The sequence below is a fragment of the Triplophysa rosa genome, linkage group LG14 (genome assembly GCF_024868665.1).
Source record: "Triplophysa rosa linkage group LG14, Trosa_1v2, whole genome shotgun sequence".
Taxonomy (NCBI): domain Eukaryota; kingdom Metazoa; phylum Chordata; class Actinopteri; order Cypriniformes; family Nemacheilidae; genus Triplophysa; species Triplophysa rosa.
Window position 1 is genome coordinate 10223338 of NC_079903.1, and position 16355 is coordinate 10239692.

The 16355-nt window shown below is 38.1% G+C and overlaps 1 protein-coding gene across 1 annotated transcript in view; it reads left to right on the forward strand.

Moving 5' to 3' along the window:
- Nucleotides 1–5725, forward strand: part of traf4a (tnf receptor-associated factor 4a) — a 28707-nt gene extending 22982 nt beyond the window's left edge. Inside the window, exons 5-7 of the mRNA XM_057351325.1 lie at nt 500–661; nt 3102–3257; nt 3525–5725. Coding sequence (XP_057207308.1) covers nt 500–661; nt 3102–3257; nt 3525–4157 — 951 coding nt within the window. The 3' untranslated portion in view covers nt 4158–5725. The remainder of the gene's footprint in view (nt 1–499; nt 662–3101; nt 3258–3524) is intronic.
- Nucleotides 5726–16355: the final 10630 nt, after the last annotated feature.

A 16355-nucleotide genomic window follows, 5' to 3' on the forward strand; every position in this document is an offset into this window, starting at 1 on the left:
GTCACAGGAGCCGCGGTTGTTCTCGTTTGTAGTGCCACTCCTGTTTTTACACTTCTAATATCAAGCCCACAATCTATAAAATAAATGTTTAGACTTGTTAAATGGGTTATATTGGACACTTTCTTTGTTTCAAGGGTGAACTGCAAAATTGCACAAAATTATTCAAATCTATAATTAAAGAACTTATTTTCTTTGGATTTAACCCGCAGTGCTGTTGGGAAGTTTTATGACCCATTGGCCTTGTGTTATTAGAGTTCTTACACGCAGTGCTGAATTGATATTCTTCAAACATGTTGGTTTGGGTTTTTTAAACTTAGTATTGAACTTCTGCTATTGACTTAGCCTGAACCATTTTGCTTATAGACTCCATTCAGTTTCTAGCGTTTATATAACCATCTTTAGTCTCCTTTCCACTAATAAAGCTAGTGTCACATAATGTATGGTTTAGCCAAATAAAAACCATGCTAACACTCACGTCCTTGCATTTTTTGTTTCTTAGAACCACCAGGGCATCTGTCCACAGGAGAGCGTCTACTGCGAGAACAAGTGCGGAGCGAGAATGATGAGGAGACTCCTGTCCCAGCACACCATGACCGAATGTCCCAAACGCACCCAGCCCTGCAAGTACTGTGGCAAGGAGTTCGTCTTTGACACCATCCAGGTCAGTAGCATGACGGACCAGACCTCTCGGCCATACTACAACAAAAATTATTAGCAGTATTAGAAAAATATGTGCATTTTGTTAAAGTCAGCATTTGTCTGTATTAAATCTGTGTTGGCCTTTTTATATTCATTTTTGAAAGACTTTAAATTATCAATCCTGTTACTATCACCTGTTACTTTTTTAAATGATCAACCCTGTTACCATCACCTGTTACTTTTTAAAGAGTGATAAACTACTCCAAAAATCTAAAAGGCATTGGAACTGGAGTTTCACAATCTTAGCATTAGTTTTGTAGTGTCAAATTTATATGCTGAAAATGTCAGCCCTGTTACATTTACATTTAGTCATTTAGCAGACGGTTTTATCCAAAGCGACTTAAAAATGAGAGCAATGGAAGCAATCAGTGCAACAAAAGGGCAACAATGCATACGTGCTATAAAACTGGTCTCAGTTAGCCTAACACAGTACACAAAGCTATATAAACGCAAAACATTTTTTCAACCCTGTTACCATTCTAAAGGCAATAATATATCCCAACATGCTTTATATGGCACAAAATTAACTTTAACCTGATAAAGCGTCTTCTTCATAGAATGGCCCCTCTATATCTTATAGCCACCCAGCAGCTTTTGAATCATTCAGCACGGTTAATTCCTTCTGTTGTGTGATGGGAAAGGGATGAACACAGTGTTTGTTTGTTGGGTGTTTGTGTCAGTGTTTATAGAACAGAGGTGCACAGTGGTGAATTAAAGGGGTTTTGAGGCCGCACAGGGTGGGATGGCAAAGGGCCTGTGAATATAAACGGAGGCTTTCATGCGAGATTCTGGGTTTGGTGCCAGTCAACCACAGCTTGGGCTGGCCGAGTTTTTCATAACACCTGCGTTTAAACACATAGAGGTAATACAAGCGGAAAACACTGTGATATTCAGCAGCCCAGCTAGAAACGCACACACTGCTATTTCTTCCTCATACAAGGGAGGATTCACATTTTGTGAGACTTGTTTGTGTGTCATTTCTTATTTTAGGTCATACATTTATGTTGCACACATTTGTCTCTGTGTGTTAGAAAGCAACAGTGTAGTCAAGGTATAAATCAGGCATAAAGCATAAAATCCTCCTTTATCAGTATTGTTGTATTATTTTAGTTTAATCTGTATTTTTATTTTATTTTTATAAAATATCTTTAAAACAAGTTTACATTGTAAGCAAAATTGCCTATAAAGATATAGAAAATATACAAAAAATAAAGCTTTTTCTAAATATAAATAGAGTATAAAGAGTTTATTTATAACTCTGTATAGGAAAAAATCGAAAATAATGTTTTTTATTGTGTTATCATGTTTTTGTTGTACTATATTGTGTTAGCTAGCTAGTTTTCTTTTTTGAGTTATTATTACTTAATTAAAACAAGCCAACTACAGTTTGATTGATATTACTTGGAATGCACAATAAAAAAAACATGAATTTTGAAAATTGTTAAAAGCAGTTTTTTGCAAATGAACTCTTCAAAAATATGGATAGAATAGAAATAGAAATATTGAATATAAATATAGATGTGGAATATGAATATAGAAATATGGAATATAGAAAAACAAAAAATGTTCAGAAAATATATTAACAATAACTGAATAGCTAAATAATAGTTTTTTTACACCATTATGAATTTATTTATTTATGAATTTATTTATTTTACAGAACACATCTAATAAAATTTACTGAGATGTATGCTTAGAAAAAAAACAATAAATCAAAAACAATTTTAGTGATGAAAAATAAAGCTGCTCAATGAAAAATAAAACTTCTCAAGTCATCTTTTATATTTCACTGGAAAGTAAGACAACAATCATATTTTTTTGTAGTGTACTTGTGTGTTCACTTGTGTGAGTTATTATAGTTTTGATTTTAGTTTTATTAATATTTTCAATTAGTTTTTATTTTTGGATTTTTTTTGTTTTTATGTTAATTTTAGTTAAAGTTTTAGCAATTTTGGTATATGCTTTTGTCATTTTATAATTTATTTTTTTATGTTGCTATATAAGATGAATTCATTTTAATTTTAGTTTTTGTTTATTATTATAATTTTAGCGCTTTAAACTTAATTCAGTTTATTTTTGAGGCACCATTTCAATTTTTCATTTAGTTGAAGTTTTTCCAATAATTTTTAGGTCAACATTTTATTTGATTTTAATGAACAGAAGCGTTTTCAAAGTTTAAATTTTAGTCAACTAAAATAACCTTGGTTCACTGGGCGTTGAACTCATAACCCGTGTGCTTCCAGTGTCACACGAGGGCAGAAGCTTCTCTAGATGTCATGATGATTTCATAAATCTCACGCCTCCTTTTCTTGCAAGCTGCCGTTGCTTAACAACAGCGACAGAAACTCACAGCCCAACCTACAGATTCACGTCAATGCTGACTGCTTCACTTCCTCCCCCAGAACCATCAGTTTCACTGCCCTCGCTTCCCTGTGCAGTGCCCCAATCAGTGTGGCACCCCGAACATCGCCCGGGAGGATCTGGCCAATCACGTGAAGGAGAGCTGCGGCAGCGCGCTGATCCTCTGCCCCTTCAAAGAAGCCGGCTGTAAACACAGAGTGAGTCCTGAACTAACTTTATCTGAGCTTACAGCATTTAAACGCTGCTTTGAACAACTTTCCCTCCTCCACACCTGCAAAATTTGTGTCTGTGTCAGTGAAAATCTGCTTTGATGCAAGTCTGAGGGCATTTTTTTGGAGGTTGGAGATGAGGCTGTCTGCTTTGATCACTCAAACTCCAACTTTGGAGTTGATGCCATACTTAACATTTCATAAGCATGTTTTTCCGTTTCTGTTTATAATAACGTTCTGTGTTCCGCTTTACAGTGCCCGAAATTGGCCATCGGTCGACATCTAGAGGAGAGCACAAAATCCCACCTGACCATGATGTGCACCCTGGTGGGCCGCCAGCGACAGGAAATCATGGAGCTGAGACGGGAAATGGAGGAGCTGTCGGTCAGCCATGACGGCGTTCTCATCTGGAAGCTGACCGACTATTCACGCAAGTTGCAGGAGGCCAAACTTCGCAACAACCACGAGTTCTTCAGCCCTCCCTTCTACACGCACCGCTACGGCTACAAACTGCAAGTATCGGCTTTCCTCAACGGAAACGGCAGCGGCGAGGGGTCGCATCTGTCCATCTACATCCGCGTGCTGCCCGGCGAGTACGACAACCTGCTGGAATGGCCCTTTTCCTACAAGGTCACCTTCTCTATCTTGGACCAGAGCGACCCGTCTCTGTCCAAACCTCAACATATCACCGAGACCTTCAACCCTGATCCCAACTGGAAGAACTTCCAGAAACCGTCCAGCAGCCGGAACTCGCTGGACGAGAGCACGCTGGGTTTCGGCTACCCCAAGTTCATCTCGCACGAGGAGATCAAGAAGAGGAACTACATCCGTGATAACGCCATCTTCCTCAAAGCTTCCATAGAAATCCCGCAAAAAATCATGGCTTGAGGATGTTCGGGATTTGTCTTTCTAGATGTCGTTATGGACCCTAATTTGTCTGTTCCGAAACTGTACCGACTCGTCTGTCAGGTTGTCTGACTGACTGACTTTAGGGGCCCGTAGTGAAACGTGGAAGTGTTTGATCTGCAAAATCATCACTTTGAAATGTTTTGCTTTGTAACACTCTCTTCCTCAATCTACAGCAGCGCCTTTGGACATTCAGTAGTGCCTAGAACATTTATTTGAATTTAAATGTTATTTTTCGAGCGTGATTTATGTTATTTCTCAGACTGAGTATGCGATCGAAGCGGACTGTGAAAGGGTAACCCTTGCACTTTGAGAATGTTTAAATATTTGGAAAAAAGGCGACCGGGGTCTGAAACACAACAGCAGGCAGTACTCAATTCACACACACACTGTTGTGTACACAGTTTTGTCCGGTATTGGTTCTCTCAACGGTGGGAGTCAACAGAACCTAGCATTCCTGTTTAACTTGTTTTAAGTAAACTAACAATGACTGTGAAGTAAATGTAGCTAACTCCGTATTGTAAGCTAGACGGGACTCCCACCTTCCATTCGGGACTGACAGCAGAACTTGAATCGATGAGGGGTTCAGGAGTTTTCAGCCCAAGCCGTGCACTCCGGTCCGGATCGAAAGCCATGAGAGAGATTGTTTACATTCAGTCTGAGGGCGTAAGGAGAGAAGTCAACATGGACCACTTTTTTGTACCGTAACCTGTATTTTTAACCAGCATGTGTTGATGCATCTCTACATATTGAGGCGAATGAAAGGTCAAAGGAACCAAATTTTTTTAAATATGTGAAAAAAGCAACGCTGTTTATAATGAAAGGTGTTTTAAATGTGAACTCTGGACTCACATGCTTGGTACACACTTTCTTTTTTTCGTCCTGTGATGCCGGTCACTGGCAGCTGACGGATACTGTAGAATGCAGGCACTCGCCACAGTCGCCCCAAATTGCTGGTACCTCAGGTGCGAGGGCGTCGTATTCGAGCGGCACTGGTTGCTATGGTTACCCGTGCCTGCAGGAAAGAAGCATGTGAACGGCAGGAGAGTTCTTCCATGTGCCTGAGGAAGATGAGCCTTGTGCAATATGGCTGCCATTGCTCCATACAGACAAGACTTTGTGGATACTTCTTATATATGTGAATACTAATAAATGAAAATGAAATGCAAAAGCACATGTAATCTCGCTACGATACCAGCTAATATTTTGCAATGATTTTGAGGAAACCTGGAAAAAAAGACGTTTTTTTGCTAAGATTCTGTATTTTACAAAGCACCGCAGATGTTTTCTACAACATTTTTGGAAATGAGTTGGGGGTGCGTACGTTGACGTTTTACGGGACCTTTTTACGTTTCATGTCCGTGGCATTTGCTCAACCGTTTCGTTCGTCTGGTTTGGATTTTGAGTATTACGTCTGTATTATTTCCTCTTGAAAGTATTTATTTTAATGCGCCGTGACATAAACTCGATATGAGAGATGGTGTAGATGTTTTTATATGTTGATTTAATGATTGCTTGTCGAATATCACTTGAAATAAAACAGTGTCTGAAAGATCTGCTCGCAGTTGTTGTCTCACACAGACAGTTTCGCTCACGGGACCATTTGCCGTCTCAAAGTTTACCCGGCCCGCAGTCGCAAATGTTTACCAGTCCCGCAGGATCCTCCCACAAGATCAACAAAACAAAGCCTTTGCAGAAGAAACAAACCACATGTGAGGAATATGCTACAATTCAGTTTTAAATACCATATCATAAGACATTCTTGTCCACAGCCTAAGACATGAACCATAATAAAAGGATGTAAAACATGGGTTTTTGTGAATTCCCACATTCACAAATAATTTTTTAAAGCATGGACATCTTAAAAGAACACCATTCAAAAAATACATGCTTAAGCTGAAACAAACAATGCTGTGTTGTTCTATTAAGAGACATATGGAAAAATCTTTAACTCTTCCAAACAATAGTGAACAAGTGTGTCAAGCTCCATATCACATAAACGCAATATTAAAAGCATCATAAAATAACTTTTGTCAGCATTCGACCGAAACGTCGGTTATTTATTTATTTCGTCTAAAAACCAGGTTAGCTGTCATCAATCCAAAAGATGACCAAATGTCATTGACATCAAACTTTACACAACATTTGTGAATTATCAGACAACGATGACATTTTCTAGTAAACGATTTTCTACTTATGTAAAGACGTCATTAAAAAGCTATGCAAATTCATAATATACTTTTATTTACGCTCAGCTCTAAAATATTTTATCAGCTAGATGTTTTTCTTTGAGTATTCCTATTAAACCGTTTTTCAGAATTCCTATCTAGTGATAACAAATAAATGGAAACGTCATGAAAATCCATAGGTCAGTAAAATCTGGTGAGTTGGCTTGACATTTTTGCCCACGTCAGCATATTCCCACTACGCATCTTTCTTTTGCTCCACTCTTTACTCAAATCACTCAGATGTGTCACAGCTTTTACTTCATTCACTACATTTGCAAGCAGTCGTGAAGATTGCCAAGTCCGCACGCTCTTTATTGTTTCGTTTCACACCAAGTGAAGGGGTTATATCTGATTACTGGACACAGTTCACATCGCCTGTTCATGTGCCAAACACCCCGAGAGATGAAGACAGAGGAAGTGAAGCAGACACGTGCTCAACTTTGATGTTGTGCCAAAGGTTTTCTGGACTCTGTATATGGGTGTATGGGAGTTTCTGAAAAAAGAAGGAAGAGAAAGAAAGCAGGCACATAAATGTTCCTCACAATTCTCCCAAAAGAGAAAAGCTGTTAGTTCCATTTACTAGTAAAACAAGCCAGACCTAAAACATCGCTTGAGTTGTTTTGCAACCTTAAAAATAAGAGTTTTCAATCTGTGGATTCAAATATACAATGTAACCTTATTCTTTTTGGAAACCATATTTACGTATTTACACGACATTACACTAATTCAAAAAGTAGTTGTGAGTAAGTTTATGCAGTCATATAGTCAAATGCTTTTCCACAACCGTTTTAAATGCACATTTTTTAAAGTCTGTGGCATGTTGACGGCCCCTAAGTTTCCTGGCACGTGCAGTTCAAACAGCGGCCCCTGAGCTCCTCAGGGCAGAACTCGGTGAAAATAGCAACGTCTAATTACACATTAGCTCACACAGTACATGTTTCCCATGCCATGTGGAAAAGTCTGGTAGATACAGACTCTTCTTATGTGTCGCTCACAAAACTTGACTTAGTTTGGAGAGCCAGTGGCATCTGTATGCAATAAAGGTTTGGATACAGTGGGTGGAGTTGAATAGCCTCGACTTTTCACTGCTATAAGGGTATTTTGTAATGAAAACAACTTGCTTTCGACTAAACAAAATGAGCTTGAACATTTCTGTAGCGATGAAACCTACTCTAAAACAGTCCATTGGTGTAAAGTGGTTTCTCTGACTGCTATCACACACTGTAATGATCTCAGTTACAAAATTGTTTTCCTTGGATCGACTGAGGATGTCGTGTGTAAATTAAGCATAGCGCTGGAGTTTCATCTTCATCCAAAAAGACATGTTTTTAGAGAGCGTCAGACTTTGGTGCTGTGCTTGCATAAAAAACACTTTGAAATTGAAGTTCAAAGCAACTTTGACGTTAGCAGGGGGTCAAGAGCTCTTTCTACTTCCTGTGCCCTTTATATATCTCCCGTGCACACTCTCTCGCTCTCTATAAAGGTGCCAGTATTTAACATGCACGTGAGACTTTCCACTACCTCACGTATAAGCAAATACCGCATGATGGAGGTGTGTTTCCACATGGAACGGCTCCGAGCAGGGAGCTTTAAATATCAATTCTCAATGATTTGGACATCTAAATAAAACACACATTTCATAAAGTAAACAAACACTTTTGAGTCACGGATATTTCTCCCAAATAACCTACCCAAATTGAGTTTCATATTAACAAATGCTGCTTTTTTTGTAAAAGGACTGTGAGTTCCCATCATGCATTGCAGCATCAATCGTATGCACTTACTTTTATGAGATTGTGTTTTGCTGTTTGCTAACTTTATTTATGCAGTTGTTGTTGTTGTTACTGTAAGTTAGTGTAATTTGTTATGTGGTTTTGTTGCTTTTTTTGCCTCACCCTCATGTCGTTTGAAACCTTTAAACCTGATGTTGGTGTTTTCTCCCAGTACAATAAAAGTGAATGGGGACTGCAGGTCTTAGTTGCTGCCGTTTGGCATGTTTTAGCATTCCATCACCAAAAAAAGCATCATACAGATTTGGAACGCGGGGAGATAAGGGCAAGTATAGCATGATATTCTTTAATAATGTTTGTTGATTGTCACTATTTGAGTTAAAGGGCTAGTTCACTCAAAAATAAAAAATCATCATTTATTCACCCTCATGTTGTTCCAAACCTGTATATGACTCTTTCTTCCGTGGAACACAAACTAAGATATGTTGAGAAATGTCTCTGTGGTTTTGTGTCCATACAATGAAAGTCAATGGGGACTAGTGTTGTTTGGTTGCCAACATTCTTCAAAGTATCTTCTTTTGTGTTCTGCAAAAGAAAGAAAGTCATACCGGTTTGAAATAACATGAAGGTGAGTAAATGATGAAATAGTTTTGGGGTGATCTGTCCCTTTATGTGTTTTTTAAGAAGTTTTGCTAATGCACATACAGTATTTGCTGTGACCTTGTGAGTAGACCTGACAGGAAAACTCAAAAATCGGAATGCACATGTCGCCTATATTAGCCTTTCTCAACAATACATTTTTGTTAATGCTGTTTATCACGAGAAAGAAGTTAAACTGACATTGTTACTTTTGTTACGCATGGCACGTTTGACGTAAAAGTCCAGACGCAAGTAAAACTAAAATATCCGCTGAATCCCATGAGCATGACTCAGTTTCTCCATCTCTCAGAGAAGAATAGACATTGGCTTGTGATGTTCTATTCATAGACAACAGCATGATTACGCACCAGTGTACAATGATGCAAAACAGCTTTTGTGAATCTGATTACATCACATCACATATTCTTCACCGACACTGCGTCAGCTATCCTCTCTGCTCTGCGTGATGGGCACTTTATTTCGGTACAAGAGTTGGAATGGCATTATCACCAGCCTGAGGGCTTGAGTTTTATCCTCACAAAAGCTGAAAGCCAGAGATGGGTGAGATGCATCACTCTCGCTTTACATTACAAAATAAATTGAATTGTGATGCTGTGGCACAGAATTTGCAAAAAGCTCCTCTCAAGCGAAGAGAGTTCCCCTGCTACCATTCCTGTAAACGAACTGTAACTTATGGAAAACGAGTCCTCACTGACGCCTCGATCAATGTGTCTTTTCATGCAAAACAGAGAGACATTTCTCCCGAGCCAGGAAACTGTTGGTCAGAACCTGTGGAAGGTTAAAGAAGGTAGTGTTGCAGGCTATGGAAAAAGTTATGACTTGACATGAAGATGAGTGATGGACGACAGGTTGTTATTGCACTCTTAACCGAGTCCATTAACTTCTTGTTAAAGTTTATGGTCAAGGTTGTCCTTGTTTTGCAGAAGCAGCCTTGTGTCCAGTCAGCCAATCAGATTGGACGGATCATTTCAGGCCTTTCCAAGTTAAGTGTATAATATGCATCAGATGGTCAGTAGCCATGTCCTATATAGGATGAACCTACTGTAGCTTTTAGAATATGGATCTTTTTTTCCTAGTCTTTAGTTTACATTTATAGTATTTGGCATATGCAAAGTATTTAATCCAAAGCAACTCAAAGTGTTTTTGATCAGCATGTGTGTTCCATGTGGATCGAACCCATACGTTAACCATCTTGGAGATTCGTGCTGGTCTACACCGGTTTTTTCAACTAGCTGATAACCGAGAGGCTTTTAATCTGTCCAGACAAGAAGCGAAAAACACACTGTAACCAGACAAATCGGATTGGACAGTAAACTTCTGACATACGCCGTTCTAGCAGGAAAACCCCGACCTGACAGCAGCAAGCATGACCTTCATCTGACTGCCATGTGACCACCATGTAAATTAGAAGATATTTTTGAGGATTTTTATATGTTTGATGTTAAGGTCACAGACTGCACGTTAGAAAAATGTCAACACGAACTTCTCAACTCATTTTACTCCCACCAATGTGGCCCTTTTCCTAATACTCAATGTTTGGAAATGATTTTATCCATCTGAAATTGTTTGGAATACTAAACCGTAATCTGAATATAACAGATGTTTGGAGTAGAGGGATTGAAAAATGAATAACAAAATAATAAAAGACCAATGAATTATGCACAACAAAACCAGTCACGTCCATTTTGATTTCATGCAGATTCTTACGCAGGAAAATAATGTATATATTTCTGATTAAATTATTTTTTGTGTTTAATAGTACGAGGGCTTTAGGTTAAGCAGGTTCTGTTGGAGTTCCTGCTGTTTCTCCAGCCTCCGCTTTAGAAAGAGACAATAGTATAATTGGCTAAATTAGATCAAGTATGAAGCCTGAAGTACTGTCACTGTTTCTCATCTGTCTGTCTAAATACCCTCATTGAATTCACCAATGCTCCTGTCACGATTTTGCCTGAGGTCGTGACTGCCGTGCCAGGTGCTGCCGGTGCTTTTGTGGCGTCATTTGTTTTCATGTGTTTCATCTCACGTGGTCTGATTTGACAATCATAATTTGTCGGTGTCAAAGGTCAAGCTAACCTCTGAAGCCCTCACTGTGAAACGCTGTAGTAACCACATCACAGCTCGACTGCTGAGCTGCGCTAATCCTATTATACCCACTTTCATCATAACCAAAGCATCTCCATTAGATCTCTCTTCATAGCACCTTTACTCACTGCCAGCAAAACACATTTGCCTTCTACACAGTTGTCAAATAACCGCTATTAGTAAAACACTCAAATTCGGTAAAACTGTTTCGCCCATATTGATATCTGGCTTGTTTCCTGGTATTTTCTTTGTCATCTGAAAAGTGAAAAATGTATTCAGACTTCATTTCATTTTATTCAGATTAAAAAATGGTTCCAGCCCAAACTTAAATTATTAGTTGCGCTTATGTTGCTGTATGTTGTAGACACAGCATATATATCGTTTTTGGGAAAATAAATAACATTTGGATGGCTTTTTAAACTAGGAAAGTACATACAATTAGTTTAAATTGTATTACTTTTTTCGGGAGGGAGGTTTGTCTTTGCCACATTGGGTTTGTTTGCATTGTCTTTTCCATTAAAACTTGTAGGTTTAGTGACTGAAAAGGGAAGCAAAACAAACCGTGAGAAACTGAAAATCTGCAGCAGATGGTCAGTGGAAGATTATCCTTAAACGCTTTACAGCTGACCGCATGACAATAACTCGGCACGGTCCTTTACAGGAGAGCAGTTTTACTGTGACAGTCAATGAAGTCTCAACAGCGTTTAAGGATTCAGTTGGTTGAAACTGCCAAGCTGGCAGTTTAATATCTGGATGTTCATTACATTGACTGTGTTTCACTGTACACTACTATGTGGGAATATTGAATGCTTTAGTGTGTCATGCCAAGCAAATAATGTTGGAAACCTGCCTTAAAAATGCAATCTGCTGTTATCATCTCTGTTTAAAACATAAAATTGAAGGTTCCTTTATATAACTTTTTTCGACGTGGGTTGAAGTCAAATGATGTCAAATCCACCTGACAGATCAACTTATAAATCTTCATTATTAGCTCACAGTTGTGATTTGTGTTTTCGACCCAGATTTTTAAAAATGTACTTTTATGTACAATCACTACATTTGATTTATTTTGTAAATAAATAACATCTATACAGCAATTTATTTACTAAATAAAAATGAGTAAACTGGCAATTCCACCAAAGTGGATGTGACATTTTCAGTCAAGACTTGAAATACTGAAAATATAATATATTTTACCGATATAATGAATCATCTGTTTATATTTTCCAAAACCCCTGAGGTCCAGACAGTAGAAAACATCAGTCAATGCACGAGTTTTATATTTTAAAAAAGGGAAATATGCATGCGTTATGGATGTGACAAAAAGACGATGGTGTGAATCAGAAGCAATAACACCAAACAAATGGAGAACATAAAATAGTTATTAAATTTAAATTTTCAATTTCCCATTTATGAGGAATATGGACTGTTATTGATGTGACAATTCTGTAAGGGACACTTACCTGACTAAATAAAAAGCACTTTAAAAATCTTAAGAGAGACCTATCATGAGTATGTAAACATCCAAATATTGACATCTGACCTATCAGTATGGTAAAAACCTTTCGTTAAAAAAGACAATTTTTCATGATAAGGTTGACATTTGCATGGAATTGCCCAAATGTTTTAAAAGCAGTAAATACCCTTAAAGTAATAAATGAAAAAAACCAGACAGAAATAAAGGTTAATACAATTATGTTAATGAATGAATGAATGAGGCATTTATATAGCGCTTTTCTGTGTATTGATGTACACCCAAATGTTACATCAATACAAATGTTACATGTTAAAAATAAAATGGAAATAAAATCAAGCAAAACATAAAATAAAAATCAGTAAATGAAATACAAAACCCACAAAAATAACTTCTTGCACACACAGGTAATATAAACCGGCTGTTATGAATCCTTCACAGGAGTCAGCTCTTGCACAGTTACTGTAGGTCATTTCCTGCGCTTCAAATGAGCAGGATTTCTCTCTGCCTGATGAGACAGTGAGAGAGGCAGAAAAGAGCCACCAACGCCTCCTAAAGAAAGAAGTGACGAGTCACAGTTCGCAGGACGAGCTGTTATGACGGTCTGCCTGTGAGAAAACCTGCCAACAGGGAAAGGTAGAGAGGAGTGGTTGCCAGGGTGAAGAGACTCTTTTCCATCAAGCTTGATTCTGATTGGTCGGGTCTACGTCTGAGGAAAGGGAATCCTGCCAATTGGAAACAATCAATGTTTTGTTGCCGGGGCTAAGTCGTTCCAACATAAAGCTGACAATTATTGGTAAAAGGTTTGGCCTGTAGGTTTTTATAAAAATGTGCTCAGACGTTTCTTTGGTTCAAATTACAGTATTTCCATTCTGTTTATCTGTCTATAACCTACTATAATACTGTAAAAGAAAATAGCACTTAATAAACAGCAATTCATTTACAAGCTTTCTATCAAATCTAAATTTAGTTCTGCTTGTTAAAAACGACACACTTCAAACACAAGTAAACCACGTTGCACTCCAGTTACAAGTGTGGAGTATTGGATCCATTTACATATTTTATTGAACCGAAGCCACATGACAGAAAACCCCTCCTTTATTTATAAAGCCGAGCGTGAAATAATAGTCTGCTTTGATTTAGCGTTTGATGTCACATGACTACTTTGTATTGCTTGTTGACAGACTCTTGTTGTCGTCTGGGCCGCTGTGGTTAGACAGCCATGCCGATGAGGAATAATGTGTTTTACAAGGCCCTTTGTTGGCTGACCCCCAACCCTCCGCTTGCCATTTCTCTTAATCTTAGTGCAACCTTTATTGTAAGCTATTGTTAGAACACGAAAGGCTACCAAACACACTCACGTGACATTATATATGACTCCAAGTATGCATAATCAAAAAAGAAAATAAGATATATTTTGCATTGTATTTTTATGACAATTCTCAATAGTATACTGCTAAAATAAAAATGAAATAAAACATTGAATTGCATCAATCTGTTGCCAGTTACAATAATGGGACGGGGTGGGGCGGCATGTCTCCTATATTCATAATGACACATTTAAATCAGCAGGAACTAGGACGCATAAATAAGGTTACAAAGGCAAAGCGTCAATTAATCCAATCTGCAGGGAGAATGTCATATTCACTGACCGAGGCATGTCATCAGTGTTTAAAATAATACGATTGCTATATATCAGCTTGTTCCTGATGATTTTATAAAGCAATGTAATGGGCTAAGAGAGAGCAGCTCACGTGTACGAGTCACATGGAGGGTGGGCGGTGTTTCGTGGATGAATTATTTTTTGGGACCATTGTCTGTGCCTCTTTACTGTGGGTGGGATCCATAGTTCACCAAATACAGATCACATCTGGAGTTGTGGCCACAAAGCGGAGCCAGGCGCCAGAGCTCCTATCCATCAGACGTTCCCTTGGACTGTTTTCTTACCTCACATATGCTCGCACATGCAGGGCTGCCCGGTGACACGGGGTGCAGTTTCCATTTTGTGAATCAAATCTCTCATGAGGTGAACATGTGAAACACAACATTTCAGCAGATGTGACATGAAACGATGACGTCTTTTTCTTTTTTTAAAGTGCCGTTGTTTTGCAGTCCTAGTTTTGATAGGATTCTCGTTTGGCTTAGAAAGACTGTAGCACATGCACATGCTAATCGTTCACAACTTTAAAAATCAAATCTGATTCAGCTTTGGCAACAGAACCAGTCCATATGTTTCAAATTAAAACCCAGCCACGTGTTTCTGGAGAATTAGTTGGATCTGCAGGACATCTTAAGCCGGCCAAGCCAACGTTATTGTCTTGAGTGACAACCTCCCTCTTTTACTTTGGGAGCTATGATTACTTGTGCATTTCTGCACAGACATAATGTGATTATGAGAGAAAATTGGACTGAAATTTCCATGCACAGAAGAAAAGATGAGAAGTTAAGGGGTGTTCTGCACATTGACAGGAGCTTAGGTGAGACACATGAGTGAACGTTCTTAGAGCTGAAATCTATTCTCAGTAACAGCGCCAGCATCAGGACTCATGTCTGAGTCAGCAAAGCCAAAACAGAAGAAGTTACAGAATGCTCTGTGGGGCACATTGGAAACCGTCCGAACATAGAGCCGAAATCCCACAAGGGGCGAGTAAATTACACTGTGGAGCCATTCCGGACTTCAAACAGCTCTAAATTACTAAACTAAATTACTGGCCTGCAGTGGGACCCAGGGCCATATATAGACTACACGGATTGGTCGGAGAGATGCAACACTACATATTATCTGTTTATTACACAGCTCTCTGAAATACTTGAATCTGTTAGTTGTGACATTCAGAGGTATTTTATTCTCAGATAACAACCACTAAAACTGATAACACACTGCTAATCCAGGTTTTGCAAGTATGCAGTTTAATACTCAAAAATAATTTACAAATAAATATGGGTATAAATCTGTAAAAACAGGGCTCAATCTACTAAATAAACAAAGGAATTTTCCATAATATTTTTTAGTTACCTGTATTTTAAATTTTGCACTGAATTATATTGTGTTTGAACATTAACAGAAATATCCATAAAATAAACAAATAAAGTACTGGCAGAAAATTACAAGTACATTTTTACATATTTTTACAGTGTATGCCCAATTAATAATTATTTAATGGAATTATATGATTACATATTTGATTGATTGCATATTGATTAATGATGAATTGGATATTTGTCTTGTTTGAACTTCATGTGTTGCCTTTACGCTTTCACACATACAGTAGATGTCACTATAGACAGCAACAGTATCTCTCTAAACAAAAACCGTGCAGTATCTATTTAAACAAAACAAAACAAAAGCAAAACACATACTGCCCACCCAAGTGTACAAATATACACAAATATGTGTACAAAACACTGATCTAAATGACTGGATTGCTCATGACGACATTCCACTGCAGCCACCGCGCCACCATGTTGGTATGCCCAAAAATTCCATTGAATTAATATGGAGTTATCACATATTAATACATTCTTACAACAATGTTTGTTTATTTAAAGTCGGGAATTTTCCCACCTCTGAGTGAGCTACATTCATCTTCATTACAGTAGCGTACATAACCAGCAAATCAGCAGACTGACGAGACACCAACATATGACAAATGTGCTCATTCTAAATACAGATAAATATAGACTGTGTATGCTCTTAAAGTCATGAAGTTTTCTTTGGAAACATTTATACCTGCCATTACAACAGAACTGATGCAATACACACACATTTCTTTACATCGCTATTCTGCCTAAAATAAACATTAACATTGGAAAAAACATCACAAGTAACAAAACAGGTTATTTTAGATTTTAGATCGTCATTTTGACTGTAAGTCAATGACGCCCTCTGTCAGTTGGACATACCAACATGGCGACGTGCCGTGAACACTTCCGGTGACTTCACCTCCTGCCGTTGGATTAGCGTTCTATGCGCAATCCAGTTATTTACAGTATATAGATCAGTGGT